The sequence below is a fragment of the Camarhynchus parvulus genome, chromosome 2 (genome assembly GCF_901933205.1).
Source record: "Camarhynchus parvulus chromosome 2, STF_HiC, whole genome shotgun sequence".
NCBI lineage: Eukaryota > Metazoa > Chordata > Aves > Passeriformes > Thraupidae > Camarhynchus > Camarhynchus parvulus.
Genome location: NC_044572.1, coordinates 114,150,879 through 114,175,014, shown reverse-complemented (window position 1 = coordinate 114,175,014; position 24,136 = coordinate 114,150,879). Strand labels below are relative to the sequence as shown.

The 24,136-nt window shown below is 38.3% G+C and overlaps 1 protein-coding gene across 2 annotated transcripts in view; it reads left to right on the top strand.

The window, feature by feature from the left end:
* Positions 1-383: 383 nt before the first annotated feature.
* The window catches only part of NSMAF (neutral sphingomyelinase activation associated factor), a 39,145-nt gene continuing 15,392 nt past the window's right edge, over positions 384-24,136 (top strand). Inside the window, exons 1-14 of one of the 2 annotated variants that reach the window (XM_030966815.1) lie at positions 384-660; positions 10,338-10,427; positions 10,527-10,605; positions 10,697-10,764; positions 10,853-10,889; positions 13,615-13,665; positions 16,088-16,159; positions 16,523-16,570; positions 16,696-16,748; positions 17,259-17,388; positions 19,084-19,155; positions 19,968-20,076; positions 22,131-22,307; positions 23,271-23,350. In XM_030966815.1, the coding sequence (XP_030822675.1) occupies positions 608-660; positions 10,338-10,427; positions 10,527-10,605; positions 10,697-10,764; positions 10,853-10,889; positions 13,615-13,665; positions 16,088-16,159; positions 16,523-16,570; positions 16,696-16,748; positions 17,259-17,388; positions 19,084-19,155; positions 19,968-20,076; positions 22,131-22,307; positions 23,271-23,350 (1,119 nt within the window). In that variant the 5' untranslated portion in view covers positions 384-607. Of the gene's footprint in view, positions 661-10,337; positions 10,428-10,526; positions 10,606-10,696; positions 10,765-10,852; positions 10,890-13,614; positions 13,666-16,087; positions 16,160-16,522; positions 16,571-16,695; positions 16,749-17,258; positions 17,389-19,083; positions 19,156-19,967; positions 20,077-22,130; positions 22,308-23,270; positions 23,351-24,136 lie in introns of those variants that run through there. The other variant, XM_030966820.1, reaches the window with a different exon arrangement.

Here is a 24,136-nt window from a genome sequence, read left to right as displayed (position 1 = left end):
GAGTATGAGGAAAAGGTTTTTCAGCCAGGGGGTGGTTGGGCACTGGAACAGGCTCCCCAAGGAAGCGGTCACAGCCCCAAGCCTGACAGAATTCCAGAGGCGTTCGGACAATGCTTTCAGTGCATGGTGTGACTCCTGGGGATGCCCCGTGCAGGGCAGGGAGTTGGATCCCTTCCAGCTCCGCACATTCTGCGATTCCAGGCTTCGAACACACCTCCGGCCTGGACAGCTTCTGTCACACGCATTACGGGCACAATGATCTCACTGCAGTGGCACTACATTCAAAACTTTTATTTTAGTCCACGTAAGGAAGCTGTTTCACAATGTAATACAGCGTGCGCTTCCCTCCGTGTGCGCCGCGGAGGCCCCGAAGGCCCCCAGAGACACCGCAGCCCGGGCGAGGGCGCAGAGCCCTCGGCGCCGACTGACTGCGCTACCCCGGCCTTTTCCCTGTGCCGCCTTCCCCCGCCTCTCCGGCGGCACAATCGGGGCGGGCCGGGCTCCCCAGCCCGGCTGCGGCCGCGGCCGGCCCGCTCTCCCCGCCTCCCTGAGGCGCGGCCTGGCCCGGCCCGGCCTGCTGTGGCGGCGGCACCGGCGGCTCGGCTCCATGGCGTTCATCCGCAGGCGGCGGCTGGAGCGGGAGCTGTACTCCAAGGAGAGGTGAGCGGCACTGCCCCACCGGCCCCGGCCGCCCCCGCTCGGTCCCGGCCCCTCGGAGGGCCCGGCGGAGCTGCGGGCGGCGGGGCCTCCGGAGAGGCCGCGGCGCCGGGAGGAGAGCCCGGGCGCTGTGCTCCCCTCGCTCTTGTCACTGTTGAGGTCAGGTGGCTGATGGGTCCCCTGAGTTAAGGCTGAAAAGGATGTAGAACGGACCTGGAGAAACAGGAATGCTGCTTGCCTTGCATAAATTGCATGAAAAATAGTGTCTTGTAAATTTTTGATTATTAGTTTGTTCTCAGTTGTGCTTGTGGTATGGAGCCGTGCTTCGCTGTAGTTTGTTGTGATATTTTTTCCTTGTTTTTTCCTGAACACTATAGTCAGTGTACTGTCAGCCCTTGAATTACAGACTCTGTGTTGTCTCTTTAAAGCGTTAAATTCAATTTGCGCGCTCCTGTTTGCTGACTGTAATCTTTGTTTCGTTTCTGAACGTACAACAAAGGCTTATCACACATGCTTGAGTGTATCCTGAATTTACTCTCTTATTTTTAGGTAGTGTCCCACTTCCTTTTGCCTGGCTTAGCCGTTTCTGTCTTGTCAAAAAGTTTCAAAGTCTTTTGCAAGCCTTACATTTCCACATAGGACATCTCTGTGAGAGCAGTGGGTCGCCATGGGTCGCACGGCAGAAGGACACCACCTTCTCTGGGGGGATCAGGGATCCCCAGGTGTCTCCTGCTGCAGGAACCAGGGAAACAGCAGGCTGGTCCCGTGTGAGCTCTGTGCAAATTCCTGCTGCAGGGCTCTGCTGGTTACGCAGCACTGTTTATTGTTGATGAGAAAACCACATGATGGAGAGCTGGACTCACTCTGTCCATATAAATTCTGATTCATAGCTGTACAGCCCATGAAGCTACCACATCCTCTGAAGTGTTTTTTTTTTTGTTGTTTTTTTTTTTTTTTTTTTTTTAAGTACAGATGTGTTCTGGATCACGTTTTGTCTTCTTGTATATCTTGTTGCTTTGAGGGGGCTGCTGTGGTTTCAGATGTGTGTAAAGGACTGCAGGCAGAAAGGACAAACTTCCAGTATGGAAGGAAAAGATAAACATTTTTAATTGTAAAGAAACCATCTTAATTGTAGGAAAAGTAAGTAAAATGACTGTGTTAGCTGTTTCATGGATTTAATGTAAATAGCTTTTTTTTTTTTTTTTTGGAAAGCTAAAAAAAAGGCCAAAAATCAGACTTGTCCCGAAGAACCTAAAGAGGGTCTAAATCTCTTCTAAAAAGCCCTGGGAACAAACTCATCATATCAATGTCAGTATTACTGATCTACAGTTGTTGATGAGAACTTTTTTCTTTGCTCCTGCTTGAAAGCATATCAGGATCTTATTATTTGAGCTTGTAATTTGAGCACTTTATGAAAGGTCAGTCTTATTCTCATTTGCACTGGCAGCTTTTCCTGTATGTGCAAACTCACTTCTCTGTTTCTTCCCCTTACCTAACAACTGATATTAGTATAAAATCTAAGTAAATTTATATATTTTGTACCCTATATCAGGTCCCTCCCTCTCCCTCATTTCCTCTGATTTTCTCAATTAGGAACTCTTAAAAGCATTTAAGTGATTTAAAATATTTTGAGCTTAGAATTCTCAGATCAGAAACACTGTCTTTGTGTTCCATGTTGTCCTTATAGTTCTATCTTGCTTCTATCATCAAGCAAAAAAAACAGCCTGCTATGACTTAATTGAAGGGACAGGTTCTGAGAATTTTTTTACCTAGGTGCTGGGTAGCTGTTAGAGACACCAACTTCTGCTTGGAAGCTTTACTTGATCTTTGTATCTTTGGGGAAGATATTTCCTAGTGAAATGAACAGGACTTCTTAAAGTTTTGTGGCAACTACATTTAATGTGTGTTTTGGTTTGGGGTTTGTTGGGGTTTTTTTTGGTTTTTTGTTACTTGTACGTTGCTTTCTACAAAACTTTAAGCTGTAAAAGTTCCAGTAAAGAGTAGTGTGAAACTTGGTAAGTAAGAAGTTAATCTTCCTATGCAGTTGTTTTGGAGGGAAGGAAAATCAGATTAGTTTTAAGTGATCTGAAAAAAAATATTCCGTCTTAACTAATTAGTCCACTTTAATATTAGTTACATAAACCTTCTTTTCTGACTATATGCCATTTTCTAGAAGAAAACAAGAAAATGCTGGAATGTCCTGTGTCCAGGACAGTTTATTTAAGTCCCAAAATCCTTCATGAACAGCAATCCTTTTTTTCAAGCAATTTTAGTTACTAAACATCAAATTAGATGATGTGGTGTTTGGCTCAGGTCGTTGCTTCTTTATAAATTGATTTCTCACTTCTGCTGGCAGTATGCCCAAGTGCAGACAAGTGTAAATGCTTGGTATGGGGTCTCTCTATACAGTGCTGATGGTTTGTCTTGCACCGTGCTTGGCTTCCTATGTGAGGGGTTCATCTCTCTGCTGGAAACATCACTCACATGAAGCAACCTACTGGCAGCATGTAGGTGCTGCAGATGGATCTTTGGTGTGATGGTTGCTTGGGCATTGGATTTTTATATATATATTTTTTTTTTTTAGTCAGTAGCCTTATCTTACTCTCTTGAGGCAAAATATGCGTAATGAAGGCTTTTATCCAAAGATCAGCAAATGAGTCCTACAGCTGGCCTGCAGATAATTTGTTCTTGTTGGGAGGAGGTTTAATTTTAGAGTTGGTTTTGCATAGCTGTGTGCTGCTGCTAGATTGGGCTGCCCTGCTTTTTCATCCCTGACAATTTCCTTCTGTTATCAGGACTTACTTCTAGTTTCAAGTTAAGTGATTGTGCAAGGTGTGTTGGATCAGCCACTTGAAACCCTTGAGTCCAAGTAGATTTCCAGCATGTGCTTTTCTGATGAAAGGACAAAAATAGTAAGGGTTCAATCACAGGTTATGAATTTAAAGCAGGATCAATGGGTACCTTTCCTGGGTGGTATAAACAGGATTTTGCCAAGGCACTGGTCCCTGCATGGTCATTCCTGTGTCCAGTTTGAATAAGTCCAGTGCTTCAGTTGGTAGGTGACATTGGTATATAAAATAAACTGTGGACTTGTTTTGTTTTCTTTTTTATTCCCCCAGATGTTGTCAAATGTCTGAGTCTTTTGCTGACTGAAGTATAGAGGGACATGGGCATCAAGCAGAGGAACAGTAAAATTCTCAAGTAGACTAAGCCTGATGCAGCACACTTTTGTTTGGAGGATATTTTGTAGCATCTTGGCAGGAGTTACAAAGCCCAGGTTGTAGTTTGTAAAGGGTGATTGGCTTCTTGGCTGCATACTCAGAACAATGCTAGGAATGTTTGGGTGCCTTTGGGTTCCCAAACCTTGTGTATTGGGAATGACATCATACAAGCTGAAGCCTTGCAAGTGTTTTCTTGCTACTTAGTGCCGAGTTTTCTTCTGCATCTTGGGTGTGTTCTTGACTCATATTCCTCAGACCTTTTCTGAGTGGCAATTATATGCCAGCTCTTTGAAAAAGGAAGTGTGTTCTGTTTTTCTTAGTAAGATGGTTACCTTTTTCTTTTTTTTTACCTGGAGCTGCTTCTCAAAGGAATACTGATTCCCTTCATAAGAAAATACCTTCCCACTGACTGGCATGATTTTTTCAGTTAATATAATCTTTCTGGGCTTATGCAAAGACAGGAATTTGAAATAGGTCTTCAAGCTAAATTATGTTGGCATGCTTTAATTTGCCTCTCCCCTTAAGTATACGTGCTTACCTTTTAAGCCCAAACAGCTCCTTATAGACTGTTAAAAGATTAACTTTTTACTCTACCAGATTCTGTGTACTTTTAACACTGTGTGGGGATTGAAGGTGTTCCAGCACAAAAGCTCTTAAAGCCTTCATTAAAGTTATCTGGGGGGATGTAGAGAAAGATAATTTGTTCTTGTTGGGAGAAGGTTTAATTTTACAGTGTCTACACTGTACTGATCATCCCTTGCTGTAGCTCCCACCCCCTCAACATACACCCTTGGACAGACAGGCACAACTATGGCTGAAAATCTTTTTCCATTTTGGATCTGGGAGACTCCTTGTGTTGTTTAAGATGGTGGTGTTGGTTTTTCCAGCTGTGTGAGTTGTTATAATAAAAGATATTCCCTTATCTAGCATGTTCTTCTTTCTTCCCTCTCCAAGATGCTGCTGCTGTTGATTTTTGGATGCAGAACTTACACTGTTACACCTCAGGTTTAATGCAAGTGCCTTTCTACCCACTCTAAAACTCAAGGCTTTGCCATAGTGTAGTGGTGGCTACCGATTTATTTTACACTGGAAAGTGAAACTGCCTCTTGCCTAGCATCTCTTGATAGCAAGAAGATAGGCTGTGTGGGTTTGCTGCATTCCAAAGGGTAAAGTCTTCTTCACCACTTTGTTCTTGTGCCTGACCCATTCTCATGGTACTGTTTAGGGTGTTTCATGTACCCTTCCATGTATAAAACTATTCTGGGAAAACTCCACAGCTCTGAATAGAAGCTTGCATTATGGCCTGTCTGTTAATGTGGTAACCTTTTAAGTCAAAATTGGCTGGTCTCCACAATTGGAAGTAGTTTTTAAAGCATTACAAGTGTGTGGGACCAGCAAAGCTACTGAAGCTGCCTTTTTTTTTCCTTCAATTTCCATTTTTTAAATATTACACATAGTAAGAAAATACAGTCATCTTGGAAGTTCTCTGAAAGTTTGTTTGCTGTTGGTGAGACATTGAGGATAAAGGCTGTACTGTTAAGAGGCTGTAGCATAAGGCATTGAACATCTTGCAGACTCTCAACCCTTACAGATACTTCCGTGGGATTTGAACTTTTTTGAAAATCTTGTCTAATTTGTCTCTGTGTCATTTTCAGAACGTGTTGGCTTTTTTTTTTTTTTTGATAGCGTAGTATGTTGAGTTCATTGTAGAAGAAAACAATTGGTCAATAATCCCTGAAGACATGCCTGTGGCTTACTAACTTAATCGGTGTGTTGCAAACCATTGAATAGCATAGTGGCCACAACATTTGTGGGCATAAACCTGTCTTTATTAGGGCGTAAGCATAAAAACTTCCTGTAATAAACTTTAAGGTGTGAGTTTTATTGCTGGATTTCAAAGGATTTTGTGTCAACAGATATTTGAGTTGCTTTCCAAGCTGTAGCATTGCCTTTCTCTAAGTAGATTTTTAATAAAAACTCATTAATGATTTATACTTGGGAAGTTTCAATTAACAATTGGGTTATTAATTTTGAAAATGGATCAAAATTACCACTTGCTGGTAATAAGAAAAATGTCTCAAACTTGATCCTTTTCTGTTTGTGATATTTGTTTATTACTGTATTACAGGAATACAAAGTTTTAGAGCAAAGGTGTTTAGTAGAAACTGAAGGTATCTTCTACAAATATGTAAGAACCAGAACTGGGCTTTGGTTGTTAATTGGTTTATTAGGTTGGGTTTTTTTACATGCTGGTTCTTGTGGGCAATTTAAAAGTAGAAAAAAAATCAAAACCTTTTTTCATTTTAGATACCAAAGCATTTTTGTACCTTACTCAGTTAAAATTTTTGATTTGCCTGACTAACTGCTTAGATTGAGGGGTTTTTAGGTCTTGGGATCAGATTGAAGGCAAGGAAGGGTAGACTGAGGACAGACTTACTTATTGTTACTTGTGTTGGCATTGATTTTTTTGATCCAGGTTGCTATTCCAGGTCAGTGTGATAAAGTCATAGGCTTACAGTGTGTGCTGTTAATTACACAGCACTGGGAACAGTACAGCTGCTCAGTGGCTGAAAACCAAAATATAATTTTCAACTCTTACAGGTTTAACCAGTTTCTTATACAGGGTACCTCATGCATTCTCTGCCTACTGTTACTTGCTGATTTTTTTTTGTCTTCCTGTCATGTGCAGGATTAAGTTACTATTTTAAATGTATGCATACAAATTCTTGTTGTAGGACCACACAGCAGTTGATAGTATACAAATTTGGTCTGCCAGTCATCTTGATATCACAAGTGTCTTTGGAATACTTCCTTTAGCCCTTTGGAAGGCAGTCAGCCCAAAGCCCAGCTGCTTAGTTGCACGTTGAAGATCCCCATTGCTGTAATTTTATAGCTATTATGATTGAGCTCCTATTTTTTTCAGGCCTTCACAGCACTGTTTGCCTACTTATGCAACATGCTAGAGACTGATCTGTGCCCTTGCTATCTGTAGATGCTTGTTAAACCTCCTGGCAAGCCTGAAGCATCATTATGTGCAGTGATGGTTCTTCAGAGGGACCCTGTTGATACAGTAACTATCAGTGCCTCTGTTTATTTATGTGAAAGATACTACTTCTGTGAAGATAAAAACCTGACTGTACTCTAGTAACATGTGATGAAACTTGACTTTTCTTTGACAACTCTATGGATCATTAACATAGGCAAATTAAATTTAAATACTGGAGCAGTAAAGACTTAAGATGAGTTGAGAAATTCCAGAAGGTTATTCCAGAGATCACGCATCATAATCTTCAGAGTTCATTATTAGCAGTAACTTGAACTGGTCTAGATTTGTTAGCCAGTAGTGAGTCTGAATTTTCAAGTCTGAAAATTTTGCTTACACTTACGGTATTGTATTAATTTTAAAAGGGGCAGTTTTGTGGAGATTTGATCTGGGCTCTGTCTGCCTGCAGAAGTGACTTGTTGCAGCCTGAAAATATAGGAAAATGCAGTTGGAGTAAGTGGACTTGCAAGTAGAGTAGCAGCAAGCATAGAGATGTTAGGAAGAGGCTTCAGAACTACATGGAAGGCTCTGTGGAGAGTGGGAGGGGAAGATAAATATGCAAAATGCACTTAGCCTATATGATGAACAGTATTTGAGGAAAAATGCTTTAACAGCTTCCAGCACAGCAATACAATCCATTTTCCAGACAGCAAAGCTGAGGTCAGTAAGCAGGAGATCATTGCACAGGGGGTCACTGGTCTCCAGCAAGAAGCACTACAGCAATGCTGTCTCTGTAAGCCTGGAGAATGAGTACTCATGTGGAAGAGATACAGAGAGAATAGCAGAAGGAAAACCTGGATGCTGCTAGCAAACATGGTATTTAAAAAGGAGTAAACCTACAGTTTCCCCACAGTACCTATTTAGCCTATATAAAGAGTTCATCTTGAGGTTTTGTGTATATCTTTACTTTTTTTTTTTTTCTCATGACACCATCTGATTGAGCAGCAGTAAGTGTTATGCTGGGGAAGGAATACCTCAAATTCTTGCCTGCAGCTTCTGGTTTTGGGAAGTGAATTGATTTATAAAGTGACAAGTATACAAAGACACAATAGTTTCATAGAGGTGGTTATAATGAAAAATTTCAAAGAGAACTCTCTTGTTTTATGTATTTTGGCTTATGTTGAGCATATTATAGTTACTGTGAATAACAGCCAATATTTTGACATAAAAACATAGCTTGTCTTGAACACATGAGGGATGCCTGCATTTCCTAAAAGCTTAAAAATCTAGTAAATACCAGTGCTATCAACAGGTGAATTTGGAAAGAATATGAAAATATGAGGAGTTTGTTAAAAGAATAGGTGGAGATAAAAGAAAGAGCCCAAGCATGAATAACTTCAGAAATTAATTCTATTGAACAGGCATTATAGTTTTCTTGGAAAAAAAAAGAAATTGTGTGATCATAAATGCCATTTCTCTGAAGCTCATGTTCTCTATGTCAATAGTGGCTGTTTCCTGATGAAAGAGAATAGATTTTTTCCAACCAACCTGGGTGCTTTGTTCTTGACTTTTGTATTTTTATTACTTAAATAATAATAATAATAATAATAATAATAATAATAATAATAATAATAATAATAATAATAATAATAAGTATAAGTATAAGTATAAGTATAAGTATAAGTATAAGTATAATATATGTAGTGCGCTTATACATACTAGAGAGAAGAGCATTTTACTGGTGAATTGCTCTTTATACATCCTAATATAGCTTTATTAAAAAGCTTTAAAAATGTGATAGAACTTGCAAGATCTGAACTTGCAAAATCGGAAATTCTGAGTTTGTCCTGGATGATTTCAACGGGATGGAAAATGGGATATTATAGGATATGAAACATAGTAGCTTCCCCACAGTTACTGAGTATAATTTCATATGGCGCAGAATAACCCATGCTGAGTTGGGGTCAGCTGCCCTGGCTGTGGCCCCTCCCAAATCCTTGTGCACCTCCAGCCTCCTCACTGGAAGGGTGGGGTGATGCAGAAAAGGCCTTGATTCTGTTTAAACACACTCAGTGCTTAAATCTTTGATTTGTGTTTTCAGCACAAATCCAAAACAAAGCCCCGCAGTAGATACTGCAAAGAAAATGAAGCCAAGACCAGCCAAATGGGATCATAAAAAACCTGTTTTCAAGAAAGGAAAGTTAAGATAAGGCCATTTTAAAAAAAGCAGCAGAGCAGTAAGACTAAGTATCTTGGAAACACAATTTTGAGTATCTAGAGCCACTGTTACTTGTAGTTACAGTAAAACCTGTATTGTTATGATCTGTTTAAGATAACAACCACAACACAATCTTTAAGTGCACAAGATATATTTTTCAAGAATGTTATTTTTTCCATTATGAAATATACTTTTTTAATGAACAGGCTGTTCAATTCACTCAGTTCATTTTGTGAACTCCTGACATATTTACTGCTGTTTGAATACTGCTCTGGGGACACTTGGTGTTTATTAGTGTTTTCACAGGCATTTCTAGTGAAGCGCATCATGAACGAAGCACAAAAAGCTCAAAATGTGGGTGTAAATAAATACTAAGTACTTGTGCAGATCAGATCAGCACTGCACACAAACAAGTTGTACTTCCAACTGAGGTTGTTTTTGCTTCTCCTGCTGTGCCAGTATCCACTGGCATTCTCTACAGCTGAAACACTCAGTGACCGTATGTTCACCCTGTTAGAAAGTTGTTGAGTTTTGATCACTTGCAGCGGTTTTACTTAAGTTGGTAGAGAAAGCATTTCCATGTTCCCCCTACTGTGGCCTACTTGCATTTACTCGGTACCAGCACTGGCATTACTATGATCCTGCAATTAAATACTTTCGAAGACTTCAGTTTCCTGTTTTTGTTCTTTTGTTGTTAATCACATTAGTCCTCAAAAAGGCTTCCTGGGGGCTTAACAGAGGTGTGGAGGAAGTACAAAATGTGGTTGGTGAGGAAGGTAATGCTTCCTCAGAGGTCATCCATTGAGTGATTCACTCATGTTGTAAAATCTGTGCCAGTGTTTTCACTTAACATTTTAGATCAGTTTAATTTGGCTTTGCTTCAAAACAATCTAATTCCATCAATTCTAGGTGATTAGTTCCTGCCCTTCCTTTTTATGTCATTGCATATTTTACCTGGCATACATTGATCAGGGCTAAAGCAGAAAGCCTGGTTATATAGAATAGTTTCCATCTAAGACATCAGAATCAACTATCTAACCTTATGTGTGTTGGAAGAGAATTTGTTGATCTTCTTCACATTTACACAAATTTCCATATAGGTTGTTATTTTAAAAAGTTGAATTAATTCATTATTGGGGTGTGGGGTGCAGCAAAAAGATCAGAGAAAACTTTCCAAACACCCAAAATGTTTTATTAAGAGTACTAACTGTTATGGTATTTTCTCTTAGAATAAAAGATTTTTATTTTTAATTTGTAGGTTTTCACTGCTTCTTCTGAACCTGGAAGAATATTACTTTGAACAGCACACAGCTAATCATATTATAAATAAAGATGGCAAAGATGAAAGGTACAAAACTCTTACATACGTTCACTTTTTGGAGTCATTCTAGGCTCATGTATCTTGAACATATGCACAACTTTTTTTTGTTTTTGTTGTTCCTTTTAGAAAATTCAGAGGCTCCCTAAAAATCTGTTCAAAGTCAATTATTTTTGAACCAGATGACAGTATCCAGCCTATTATCAAGGTAAGCAGTGCAAACTTCAATTTCTTGGTAACTAAAGATTCTCTTTTAAAAGCTTTTAAGAAAGACCATGTATGTTTATAACTTGCTGCAGATACCATTGCGGGATTGCAGTAGCATAAAAGCCCCAGAAGATAATGAAGCAAGTAACCCTTTCACAAGGTAGGTAAATCTGGAATACTGGAATATGTATTTAACTTCCTTTAAAGACCAGATTCCCATCATTTCAAATATCTTCATTACATTTTAGGAATACACCTGGAGGGATTTCTGTAGTATCTAGCCAGGTAAGACATGCATATAATAGATTCTTGATGTATAAATGGGTGAGGTTACATAAATGACCAAGCTTATGTTCCTTAATGGTATTCTTCCTCAAAGCTGTAATCCAAGAGTGGGAAGTTAACTGAAAACAAAACTAGTTAGTGTCAAAAACTTAGCATTAATGTGAAACTGTTGATACTGGAAATTGCAAACTGTTAATGACTCTGTTAAGTCATTAATTCAATAAACTGAATGTTTTTGCCCTGTGCATTTTATAATGGAACTTAGGGAAACCTTAGAATTGAATGAAAGGAGAATAGACTATAATAAAACTTGTTATTGATCATCTTTAGTTGGCTTTTGTTGCACTGGTTTCATCTACTTTCTGCAGCATTTTGGGGTAATGGTAAAGCCATCTCAGTCCCTGCGGTTCAGCTTTGTGAAAAGTCTGGACTGTGCTGTGTGTCCACCAAGTAGTTTTCAGAAGGTGTCCTGAAATACTGTCTTAAAGTTTCAGTTAAGGGTTGTGGTTGTGGATGTATTCATTCTTAGAGTTAATCAAGGGGATGCACTTTAAATTTTGGTAAATTGCAGTTGATAGGTGTTCCAAAGCTGTAAAAGTTAAAAGAAAAAAAAATTAAAAAAAAAAAAGTTCATGTGTTCCTTTCAGGATAGAACAGAGTTGAGGCAGGAAATAAAATTTTAAATAATCTTGTTTATTTCTAAAATCTGTCTTCACCAGCATCCAAAATTGATAGCCTTGCTAAGTTATGTGCTGTTGCAGTCAAAAACAAACTCAGGCTTTTAATATTGTCTACGCCAGAGAAGTTTGTGGTTTGTATTGTAGTTACCAGTATATTTAATTTCATTTTGAAACTGCTTCTGTGAAAAATACTGTGTAATCTCTTTCTTGAGTCGGCAGGTTTTCTGTGTACTGAGTGATTTTTAAAAACGTATTTCTAACTCCTCCAGGCAAAGCTTCTGCTGTACATCATTACTCTATGTTGTGAAGAACAAGGGATTATAAGAAGCATCTTGTAGGAAAGAGGAATTAAGTTTTAAGATGGCAAGTGTGGTTAGCAACCCCCACTCATCCATTTGTAGCTTGCCAGTCATCTTCCTATCTCTGAGGAAACGTTCTGAAATACTTGGATGGCATCATAAATGCTGGTATTTTGTATAAAAGGCATATGGACTTCCAAGTGTCAAGTAGTCACTAGTTGTAATTATGACAGATCATGATGTAATTAAAAATATGGGGTTTTTAAGTAGAATTTTGGCCTTGCAGGAAACCACACATAGGGAATACTTGGAACATCTTCAACATCTTTGCCTTTTAGAATCAGAGAAAGCTGTTAGTGCATAGCTGGATAAGCAGCTTTTCCTTATGTAACAGACAACTTAGAACTAATGGCTTCAAAATATAGTAAATGGGAATAATAATTTGATATTATTTTAGTCTTTTTTCTTGAAATACGAGATTAATACAGCATGCGTAGCTTTGCTCAGCTTACAAGTAAAGAAAACCAAACCTTTCTGTCTACTTATGTAATGTAGAGTACTCAGTATAGTTATCCTGCAGAAGAACAATGAATGTGAAGCAGATTTCTCATTCTGATTCTCCCATGTCTTGATTCAGGTCTGTACATGATGATGTCAGATAAAAGGCACTAATTACCATTGTTTTTTAATGTAGCACTTAGAGAGGCACAGTGAGCTTATGGGCTTCCAAGCCTGCCACTTGCTTTGTTCTAGCTGGATGTTTCTTGGAGCGGTCATGGGGTAAAGGTTGGCTCTGCTGTCAGCTGGTGGGAATGGGGAAGACTGTATGTAGCAGCCAGAAGGATTCTGAATTAATCTGGGAGTGTAGAACCACAGGTATGCTACCTATGGGAAGAAAACTGAGGCGCTGGGAAGGGACCTGTGATCATCCAAGTTTCTTGGGTAAGGAGTAGAACACAGTAGGTTATGCAGTTGTCACCCCAGGACAGCAGTCCAGTGTATTTTGTTTAGTTCAGAACCAGTCCTGAGCTTAGGCCTGAGATTTAGCAGATTTGAGCCTTCTCTACAGACAGCAAAACCATAACTTATTTCTGGCTTGCTGCCTTTTAGATGGTGAATAGTAAGGCACAGTGTACAAATTAGTGTGTTACCAGGCAGGTCTTTTTATAGGAATTGTGAGAATGTTCTGAAGAAGGAGGGTAGTTTTATGTGGGTTTTGGAGAGGAAAGACGTTCTCAGAGATGAGGCTAGCACCAGAGAAATAAAACTGTTCGAAAGCATGGTATTGGATGAGGGACGAAAACTGGCATTCGTTGTGGTTGGAGCTGGAAGTGAAATGTTTAGCAGCAGAAGAAAGGCATTCATTTGAGAAAGTTTGCACAGGGTGTGTTGAGTGTTGCCAGTCTGGAGTAATTCCTGTTTGGGCAGAACCTTGAGCCACTAAAAGAGGGGAAGGATCTGCCCCTCTGAATGTAGCTCCTTGAAGATCATATGATTAGGATAAAAGCCCACTAATCAACTGTATGAGTAAGCCTCTGAACAAAATTGGACTCTAGCCCTCCTTGCAGTTAGCTGATGTAAAAGCTCATTGTTTTTCTGAAGTTTATCTGGGGTAGTTAAAGCAGGATATTACAACTCAGTGTTTTGCTTGCTTAAACAGTGTTCTTAGCTTTGTATTTACCAGTACTTCTGATTAGTTATATTATTTTTTAAGATGTGAATCTGTAATGTCTGTTATTCTTTCAGGTTTTTCTCATTAAAGAAAGAAATGTTATTGCACCCTATAAAACAGTAAGAGTAAGTATATATTTTTTCACTGCTCTTAGCAAACCGGAGTTTTGTAAGGATTTATGTTTATTTCTGAAAGAGTAAGATAATTATCATTTGAGAAATATGACAGTGAAGCTTTTAAAAAAAGTATTTTTAAAAAAATATTGAAAAAGCATGTCTGAATTCTTCTGTGATGGCTTTCTGATACTTCTTGGAGGACATGCTGCAGACTTGACACTTGCTGTTTATCTTGATGTGCAGCTCTATGGGCTCAACAGTCAGAGCTATCAGCTGACTGCATCCTGGCTAAGTGGCTTCTCCTCAGTTCTGCTCAGACTGAGATTGCTGAGATTCTGCTCAGATGAGAGATTGTTAATTGGTATTTCCCAGCTGAGTGTTTCTCAGTTCAAAGAAATGGTGGATAAGGCTGCTCACAGCAGAAATTGGAGCTTGCTCCTGACTGCTTTCTGCTGATGGGATTGGTCTGCTCCGATTCTGAGCATGGAGGATTCAAGGCATACAAGTAAGGGTTCTTTGCTTAATTGTGAGATTAGTTAAGACACAAATGCAAAACTTTTATTTTTCACAGTTAATTCACTTTTTGCCCAAGTGAATTAGAAAAAGATAGAATTATATTTCTCAATGTTTTTGTTTAAGTAGGAAACTTCAAGAATGATGGAGTCTATAAATCCGTATTACTGTAGTGGACAGCAAAGAGACAAGAGAGGATCTCTGTTCTCTCAACAAGTACTTTGGGTTGGTTTTGTGATTAGATCTGCCTCTGAAATAGGACTTAAAAGGTTTTTTTCTGTGGTTTTTTTATTCTGATAATTCTTCATGTGTTGAACCTATTTTGTCTTCTAGTCCTTCTATGAGCTGTTTTGCAGACATGTGCAAGATTTATTAAGTATCAGACAAATACCTTATCTCATTGCCAACACAGTGGAAAAGGAAAGAATCAGAAGGGTTGTTTGGAAAGCTCTTCATTTCATTTTCTTCTAAGTTATGATTCATCCACAGCTAAAACATTTCTGACAGTTAACCATTACAATTTACTTTGCTGAAGTGCAGCTTTTTCTCTGCATTTTAAAACAAGAAATTTAATTCACCTTCAATCTTTTCTGATTTTTTTTCTGTTGCTGCTAGATATCTTCTACTTGAATTGTTGCCAGTTCCATATGTCACTGAGTGCTGGAATTGAGTAATACTTTTTATCTTCCATGTCTTTCTTTGATTGTTTCAGATCAATTACAAAATACTGAGCTCTTGTCTTTGAATATGGCTGGAGAGCTAGAGAGACAACTGCTCACATAAACTGTCACATTGTTGGCTGTAAGCAATACTTGTAGACCATTCACTAGGATTTCTGAGAGCTGTGTTTTTTTCCTGTTGAAGAAAAACAATGGTCTGGGTGAAATGTTGCAGTGCTTTTATCTAAATTGCTACTGAATTTAATATCTCCCTGTAATGCAGTTCCATTTGCTTTTTGAAGCATGCTTTCCTCTTGCATTGCTGTCAGTTCAGCTCAGATCACATACATTACACTGAAGATCATCTAGATTTTCATGTCTTCCTTCCTTCAGTTTAAAATTAATCCAGTTGTATCTACTGACCGATGTCTTGCTTTAGTCTTACTGATCACTTTGTTGCTTTTTTTAAAGTCTGGCCTGAGAAATCACAAAACGCTACAGAAACATGTTGATATACTGCATTCAGGGGTCATGAAAGTATTCAACAGCCTTTGCTAAATATGAGTTGTGAGTAAAGCTAGTGCCAGTCGATCCATACACATACTTTTAATATACTTAAGTAAAAGCAGGACTGTCTCCTATAAAATTACTCTTAAGAAAGCTGGGAAAACTTCGTAGGAGAAAAATTAGTATGCCACATAAGCTGGTTGATATGTTAGTGAGGCTTTTGTGAATGACTAGTCAAAATAGACTGTGACTGGATTTGGGATCTTTTCAGCTCAAAAGTACTTATGTAGATGAGGGTGACTAACTTTTTTAGCCTAGTCTTCAAAGATTTGATGGGCTGGTGTCTTTCATCTATAAGAAATACAGTAGCTGTTTAAAATGTAACATGTCATTTGCTAGTTCTATATGTGCACATGTTTAAAATAGATGTTAAAATAGGCAGAACAGGTACGACTTTTCATTTATTGATGTTTGCACTGCATTAACTTATTCACTTCAGAGCTGTTGTGCTGTATTGTATTAAACAACACTGCACAGAGAGTTTTCCCCAGGGAAGATATATTTCTAAAGAAAAAAGATCAACATCTGCTTTTGCAATCTTTGACATATAGCACAATCTTTAATAGCATTGTTTTGCTGGGTTTTAGAGTTTTATTATTTAGGGGTCTTTAGTTTTGTTTACTTTAATTTTATTTTTTTTCCACTGAGTTCTATTTGAAATTAATTCGTAGTAAATGTACTTTTAATTTTAGGGTAGAACAGAACACTTATTCCAACTGGATGTTGTTTGGAAAGTAGGGGATGTTGTGCAAACTCTACATCAGGTATGTGGCTGTTTGATATCCTTGCATAGTTCATCACAGCATCTTTTGATTTTTAATGTAGAGTTTTATTTGTACTCAAGGTGAAAACCTTGGATTATCTATTTTTAAAATGTGGACTTGAACACAGCAGCTAGTTCTGACAGCTGTTGTAAGTGACCCATATTAGCTCTCTGTATGCAGGGTAGTGCTAAGCAAAGTAGTAACATGGCAGTAGAAGTGAATAAATATTTCCTACTTTAGAAAGAAATCGTAATAGATCTTTTAGTATGCCATCACCAAGAGTGCTAAAGCCCCTCCTGTTTTGTTGACTTCTGAGCTGTGTGGGACATCTCTGTGCAATTTCACTTAAAGCTCATTGTTTAGCTTTACAGGGCTTCTTGTTTAGATAAGATGGGAGATCAAGCTGCCATGGTGAGTATCTGATTATTTCTAATATCCGTGCTTAATAATGAAATTGTGATATCGCTGTTTAATAATTAACTTCTCATTGCATTTGAATCAGATACCATATTAACTTTTCTTTCCTTCCACATTAGATAACTGCTATATTACAATCACGCTTGGCTAGAACTTCATTTGATAAATTCAGGTACTTTTCTAATCACTTTCTACTGGGAAATCGTTTTCATCTTGTTGGTTGATTAGTCTACTGCACTGATAGTTAGATGGCTGGTTGAGTTAGTGTAAGTTCTCAAATTCAGACAGTTCTCTTCTTAGTATTTTGAAGCACCTGGAATGTAGAGTGGGAAATTCTGTGTTGAGAAGATGAATGTGTTACTTTGTATCCAAAATGTTTCCTTTCTCTGTGAATTTGTTGCAATTGGGCATCAGTATATGCCAAATAAAACTATAGTTCTAGAGAAGTCAACTGCCTTACTGCCCTGAGACTGGAGCAGAATGTAGCAGTGTTCCTTTCTGGAGTGCCTCTCAAAGTGGTGGTCCCAAAAAAGAACTTTATTCCTGTGTAAAATAGGCTTAGTGAAGTCCCCATTCTGATGTCCCAAAGCTATAAGCTAACTAAAACCTTTCTAACTAATTTAAGGGTACCTCTACCAAAGTAAGAACTGGAGGTAAACTTACTCCTTTTCTTCACTTGTAGATTTCAAAGCATTTCTGAAACGCTGCATATGGAATGTAAAGCAGAAATGGTGACGCCACTGGTGACTAATCCAGGGCATGTGTGCGTTAGTGATGCTAACTTGTACTTCCAGCCTCTTAATGGATATCCTGTAAGTGCCTCATAGATGGTCTTGCTTACAATGTGAGCACGCTGCCCTGCTAGTGGACAGTTTTAATTCTCTGTACTTTTTCTCTGAAATGCACATAGAGCACATCTCCAAGGCGACTCTTTTCAGTTCTTTTTAGAAGGTCATTAGTTTTCCTTTGATCTCTGCTGCATTCAGCGTATCTCTCTGAGGCTTCATTCTGTGCTAACTTGCTTAAAGTTTACCTCCTACTGAAAAAGCACAAAATGTCCTTTGCTCATTCTCTATTAATATTTGAAGATCACTATTTGTTACATTTCATTTAAGATAAATTTCTCAACCTTAGTCTGATACCGTTCCAATTTAGTGAGAGCTTTATATACAAGTAGTTTACTTTGGGAGCTCTTAGCTAGGTTTTCTATTAAACTGACCATTTCTTTCTCTGGAGGAAAACTGAGTGTGTGTTGCAGATGGATTATTGCTTCAGAACTTTGTCACAGAAACAGAAGTGATCGTCTCAGCAGGCCACTGACTTTGCTATGATTCTGTGAAATACCTTTAGTATGGACATGGCAGTAGCACAATCACCAGAAAACTTTAATTCTCAGATTTTTTTTTTTTCCAATTTGCTTGTCAGCATGTGAGATTACATCAGCAGCCCTGGTGCTGCTCCAGCTGAGTTTGACTGGTCCTGCAGGCTGGTGGAGTGCAGTCTGGCCAGGGATGAGGTACCAAGATAGACCCATCCTCTAATCCTAATGCTGAACTGCCAGTTCCCTCCTCAGGGCTGAGGACTGGAGCATTCCTCTTGTGCTCTCATCTGATGGTACCCTGTGGGGAAAGAAGGGAATCTGCCTGATTTGAGTGCCTTAAGGACAAGGAAAAGACAAGCAGAAGATTCAGTGGAGTCTGGGGACTCAGACACAGGGAAAATAAAGGGAAAGCTCTGAGTGCTCTGAAAGGAACATTGAATTAGAGAGATCATGTCTGACAAGAGGAAGGAATGTTTGAAACTAGTACAGAGAATGGAAAAGGGAATTTTGACATGGAGGAATTTGGGGAACAGACTTTATAGCAGGGCCTTTTGCCATAGGCCAAGGTTAATAGTGGCGCAGGTTGTCCAGAGAGGTGGTAGATGCCCCATCCCTGGAAATATTCAAGGTTAGGTAGGACCACACTCAGAGTAACTTGGTCTAGTTAAAGATGTCCCTGCTCACTGCAGTGGAGTTGGACTAGATAGCCTTTAAAGGTCCCTTCCTACCTGAATTATTCTGTGATTCGGAGGTGCTGGAAGTAAGTCCAAGCAAGGAAAGGGAGTTTCAGGGGGATAGCGGTGCCATTCTGGTTCCACCCGCCAGGTGGCACCGTTGGCACGGTTTGTCCGGCAGCCCAGTGGGTTCCCTTTGATAGAGTTCGTCGTGTTCTGCTTCTCTGGTGCATGAGCACTGCTGCTGGTGACAGACCAGGGGTAATGCACTGCTGCTTACTTATTCCTAAACTGCTCTGCTGCTCAGGCAAAAACCAACAGCAAAGACAAGCTTCCTCTTTCTAACATAACTGCTTAGCATCACTATTCCACTGCTACAATAACATGGATGGGTATTATTTTCATATTGCTAATATCTGTAGTCAAGAAAAACTTCAAATTTTCTGAGGAGGGTTAGATAGAAGAACATAAACCTACTAGAATGTCTCCATTTTTTCTTCCCCCTCCCACAGAAACCAGTAGTACAAATAACACTGCAAAATGTGTGTCGCATCTATAAAAGAAGACATGGGCTGATGCCACTGGTAAGCTCAAGTATTTATTTTATTTCATTGTCTTGCTGTATATATGGTTTCTTAAAGAGACCAGCTGTAACAGTCTGCATCATTAGGTAAAAGCCATGTGTTCTTAAACTCTGTATTAAATAGTGAACAGTACTCAATGATGCTTTCTGGTTTTTTAAGTGTTTCCTTTTCCTGTGCTGTCAAAAAAGATGAAAACAGAGTAAATTCTGACAAGGATGAAAAACTTCTTTCATAAGCAGTCAGCATAGGAGAAGGGAGTACCATTAGGGAGCAATTAATTCCATTTATCTCAAGCACCTATCATGGGACAGAATGAATTTCTCTCTCTTGGTGTATTTTCTCTGGATTGATTCATGGAGGAAGTTTTGTCACTGCTTCATATTGAGACTAATGTGGAGTGATGATTCCTGCTGTACATGACTGAGGAATGTCAAGAGCTCTGCAGTGAAACCTCAATTGTGTGCTTTCAGTGTTAGCACTGAAATTTCAATCTTGTAGAATTTTTTGTCTCAAAACAAATTTAAACCAAATAACTTTTTTTTGCCTAATTGAATGGAGTAATGCAAAGAATTAAATGTCTATTACCTAGGCTTCATCAATCCAGACAGAGACAACCTATTGGCTCACTCTAAACTGAATACTCTTGTGACTGGAAATAGAAAATTTAGTATGTTAGATTTTGTGGGCAAAGCTGCTACCTAGTATAGAGTCATAAGACTTATTAGTAACTGGAACATTCTGTTAAAAACCACAAGTACTACAGCTTGTTAATAAGTGCACTCATTTGTTCCCCCCTCCCTTTAACATTTCAGGGACTTGAAGTATTTTGCACAGAAAACGATCTATGTTCTGACATCTACTTGAAATTCTACAACTGTCAGGATCGAGATGAGGTCTATCGCCTTATTGCAAAATATATAGGTTTGGAGTATTTATTTATTTATGTAGTGTGTAGTACCTTGGGAAGGGAAATTTGTCTGGATTTTGCTCTGTTGGTGTGTGGGAAGAATGAGAAAAATAAACAGATATATAGTCTGTAACAATTTTTAATAGAAATGAGTGAAGATCAGAATGAATGTTGTGAAATGGCACCAGTTTGGTTGTGTTTGAAGAGCTGAGTGTGAAAGCTGAGGAGGCATTATTGAGGCAAAACTAATTGTTTTTAATTTGCAACTTGATATACACTGTCATTTAACAGCCCCCTTTCCCCCTTTCAAAAAAAAAACAAAACAAAAATCAAACAAATGAAACAAACAAACCCATAAAACACTATCTTCAAAGTAAGGGATGAATAAGATCCACTCAGTTAAATTGTGTTTTGCTGAAAAAATGTAGACTAGCTTGTGTGTGGATCCCCCAAGGAGTCAATTAAGACCCTATTGAGAAACTTCCTGTAATAGGTGGATTTCTAGTGTACACAAAAGTACCTAGAATTTTCTCAGTCTTAGGAGTGGTTGATGAAAATTACAGTTCTGAAACAGTTGAATTCTCATTTCTATTAAATCTTGTATACATTAATTCCTAGAAAGTGATGGTTGTTTTTTTGCAGACTGTAAACAGAAACTTCCTAAAAAGCGTGTGTCCTGGAAAAAAAAGGGAGAAAAAGACTGAGTTTTTCTGTAATTTGAAACATTTAAATACATATTTACTGCCAATATTGAAAATGTTTATGTAAATTTTGTGCTATTTTATTGTTGTACCAGTACTCTGCTTCTGTTTCAATGAATTCACCTAAATATCAGTTGAAATTTCCCTCCTGCTTCATAAAGAAAAATGGAAAGGCCTCAAAGGAATGATAACTTTGTTTTAGAACTGTTTTAGTATTTTATATTTTTATTTGAAAAGGAGATAGATTCTGATATAATTTTCTCTGTTGTTAAAATACCTGCATGCTGTTCCCCTGCTTCAGACTTTTTCTGGATAATATTCTAAGGTGCAATTTCAAGGTGTAGATGAAAATGCTGATGATGTTGGAACTTAGAAATAAAAAATGGTGAGCCCTTTCCCTAAAAGTGTTTGTAGCACCTCGGTATCTCTCTGGCAGCAGAAGAGCCCCTCTTTGAATGTGCTAACACTTTTTACTTGTAGAATTTAAAGTCCTAAAGTGAAGGAAAGATTGGACTATGTCTTTCCAGTGAAGGAAAGATGGGAAAATGTCTTTCCATCCTATGCCGAAATAGAGGCTAAAATAAAGGCTTGCCATAATCTAATCCAAGTTTCTTTCTTTCCATCATGCCATGGTTGCAGTCCTTCAGTTCTATTTCAGGCACGTGCCCAGGTGCTGTATACAGAATCAATGGAAGAAAGTTTAAAAGTAAATAAATAACTCAGTTTTCTAGCTGCATACCTTGACATTGCTAATAAGCTGATAAGCAGGGTAGTGCAGTTTGAGTGTACTGAGCTCCTGCCAATCCTTCAAAGAGAACTCCAGGTGCATAATTCTTAGTTTTTTGAGTTTGGGCCAGTTTTCTTTTCCTTTACTCTGTTTCAGTGGATGTGAAATTAAATCCTGTTCATGTACATACATGACTTCTTTCCACAAGTTACTGATAGTGGACGTCCTTGGTTACAGTAGGAAAATATATTTAATTTTTTTCTTGACTCAAGCAGAACTGCTTCTAGAAATTTGAAATCCTAAAGGTTACCAGATTGCTGAGAGATGTTCATGGTCTGCAAATATTTTTCCATTCCTATGTAAATATTCATCCATTCTTACTGTGTTTGGCTTCAGCACTCCTTCTTTATGATTTTTTTTTGGCCAAATGCAATTGAGACTCATGTGCAGAGATATTAAAAAATGTGTGAAGTATGGTAGCTATGGCAACATGAAGTTGGCAGTTAATTCTGACTTTTTCTATTAAGAAACTGTGCCCTTAATTATTTTACAGTATCTTGCATAATGTTAATCACAATATAACTTGGGGACTAAACTCCGAACCTCCCAACTCTTAATGTTTTATTTTATTTTATTTCAGAAAATCATATTGCAGAGCACACAGCTGAAAGTTATGTGTTGCAGTGGCAGCGAGGACATATATCAAATTACCAGTATCTTCTCCATCTCAACAATCTGGCTGATAGAAGCTGCAACGATCTCTCCCAGTATCCTGTGTTTCCTTGGATCATAGCAGACTACTCTAGTTCAGTGTTAGGTATGTGTTTATGAAAAAGCACATTAGTGCCTCATGACCAACCTGAAATGGGGGGGGGGCGGAGGTGGCTTTTACACTGCATAAACGTCATGTTACATCAAAGTGAACCTGGCATTAGTGGTCTTGGGTGTTTTCCTGTGGCCTTACCCCTCCCCTTTAGCTTAGGGGACAAAATACCTCACCTTTTTCTGTTAAGTATTGCACTCCTCAGATGCAGAGTATGTAGCAAACATCTGCTTGGTTGCTTTGCAGATCAGCAGTACTGAGCATTCAAAGATGCTGTGATTCTTATAAATGGAAAAGAAGCAGTAAAATTACTTTTTTTTTTAACAAGTTAGATGCACTGAAATGTGTAGAATCCAGGTGTTCTTTTATGATTCTTAGCATTGCAGATTGAATGCAAGAGGCTGACAAGGCTTGTGTCTGAATAGGCTCCTTGATTAAGGGTCTTAGTGCACTTTGTGTTGGGATTTTGTCCTTTTGAGGATTGTGTCCCTCTGCAAGGAGTAGGGGAATCTTGTGGTACTCATCAGCACCTGCTCAAACACTTCAATCCGATTGTATGGTGGGACTTAACTGTAGCCTGACAGAGTGGTTAATGAGTAGGAAGAAGATTATACCAGCTGCTTTTGTGCCTTTGGTAGCAGTACCTTGATTAGATGATGCTACTTGTAATAACTGCCCCATAGATTAGCTATTAGTTCTTAAGCAAGAGGTTTGAGACTATACGTACTTGGAAGGAAGATGAGTAGCTATTTACAGTAAGACTTCATGGGATTGTAGTTAGTAGGGAGGGAAAAAATTACTGGAGGGGTTCTGTGTTGGCTTTTGTTTGCTTTGTTGCTGCTTGGATAGGTAGGGAGGTTTTCTGGTTTATTTTTAAATATTGATTGGAGTACATTAAAGTCTAGTAGAATGCTTGGAGTCTATAACCAGGCATTTGATTTGTTTGTTTTTTTTAAGATCTGACAAAGCCTGAAACATTTCGTGACCTTAGTAAACCAGTTGGTGCCCTGAATAAGGAAAGGCTGGATAGACTTGTGGTATGTATATCTTGGTATTTATATGCTGAACATTTTGTGCCTTGTACATATTGGCAATAAAAGGAGCTTTGTCCAGCAAGCTTTGGGAATTATGTCTTAGGAATTATTCTATCAAAAGTTAGCTATAAACTTTATCAGAAGCAAACATACCTATAACCATTATGCATTTATTTTCCAGTTTAATTTCATCAGAACTGGTTTTGTCAGTACTAATTTAAAATTATTTGAATCAATTTCCTCTCTCTTACTACCTTTTCATACATATATACTTTTGAAAGTTTTGCCTTACTTTTAAAATAATATCCTGAAATACAGTTAATATATATATGGTGACACTGAGATGCTATAAACAGACATGAATTTATGAAACTTCAAAACCCATGGATTTAAGTGTGTAATGTAAAACACGTGTTTGAAAGAAATAAGAAAAAGTAGTAGAAATCTTAAGTATTTCCATTTAAGAAAAATACTGAATTTGAGGGAGAGTACTTTAAAGGGAGGAAATTTGGATCTGGAGGTCAGAGCACTAACTTGAAAATTCTATATACTTATAATAGTGCACCAAGTTTTTCTGTTTCTCAGTGTAAGCAGGCTTTCCTTTCATAAGCTGTCAAACACATACTTAGAGACTTAGAAGGTCCTCAGTTACTTGGGTTTTAATTATGTGTTTAAAGTTGTTGTCTTCTATGGAAAGTTAATTATTCCAAAATAATATACAGAACATTGGAAAAAATATTGCCAGAATAACTCCATTATATTAATAAAAAAGATGGAAATATTCAAAAT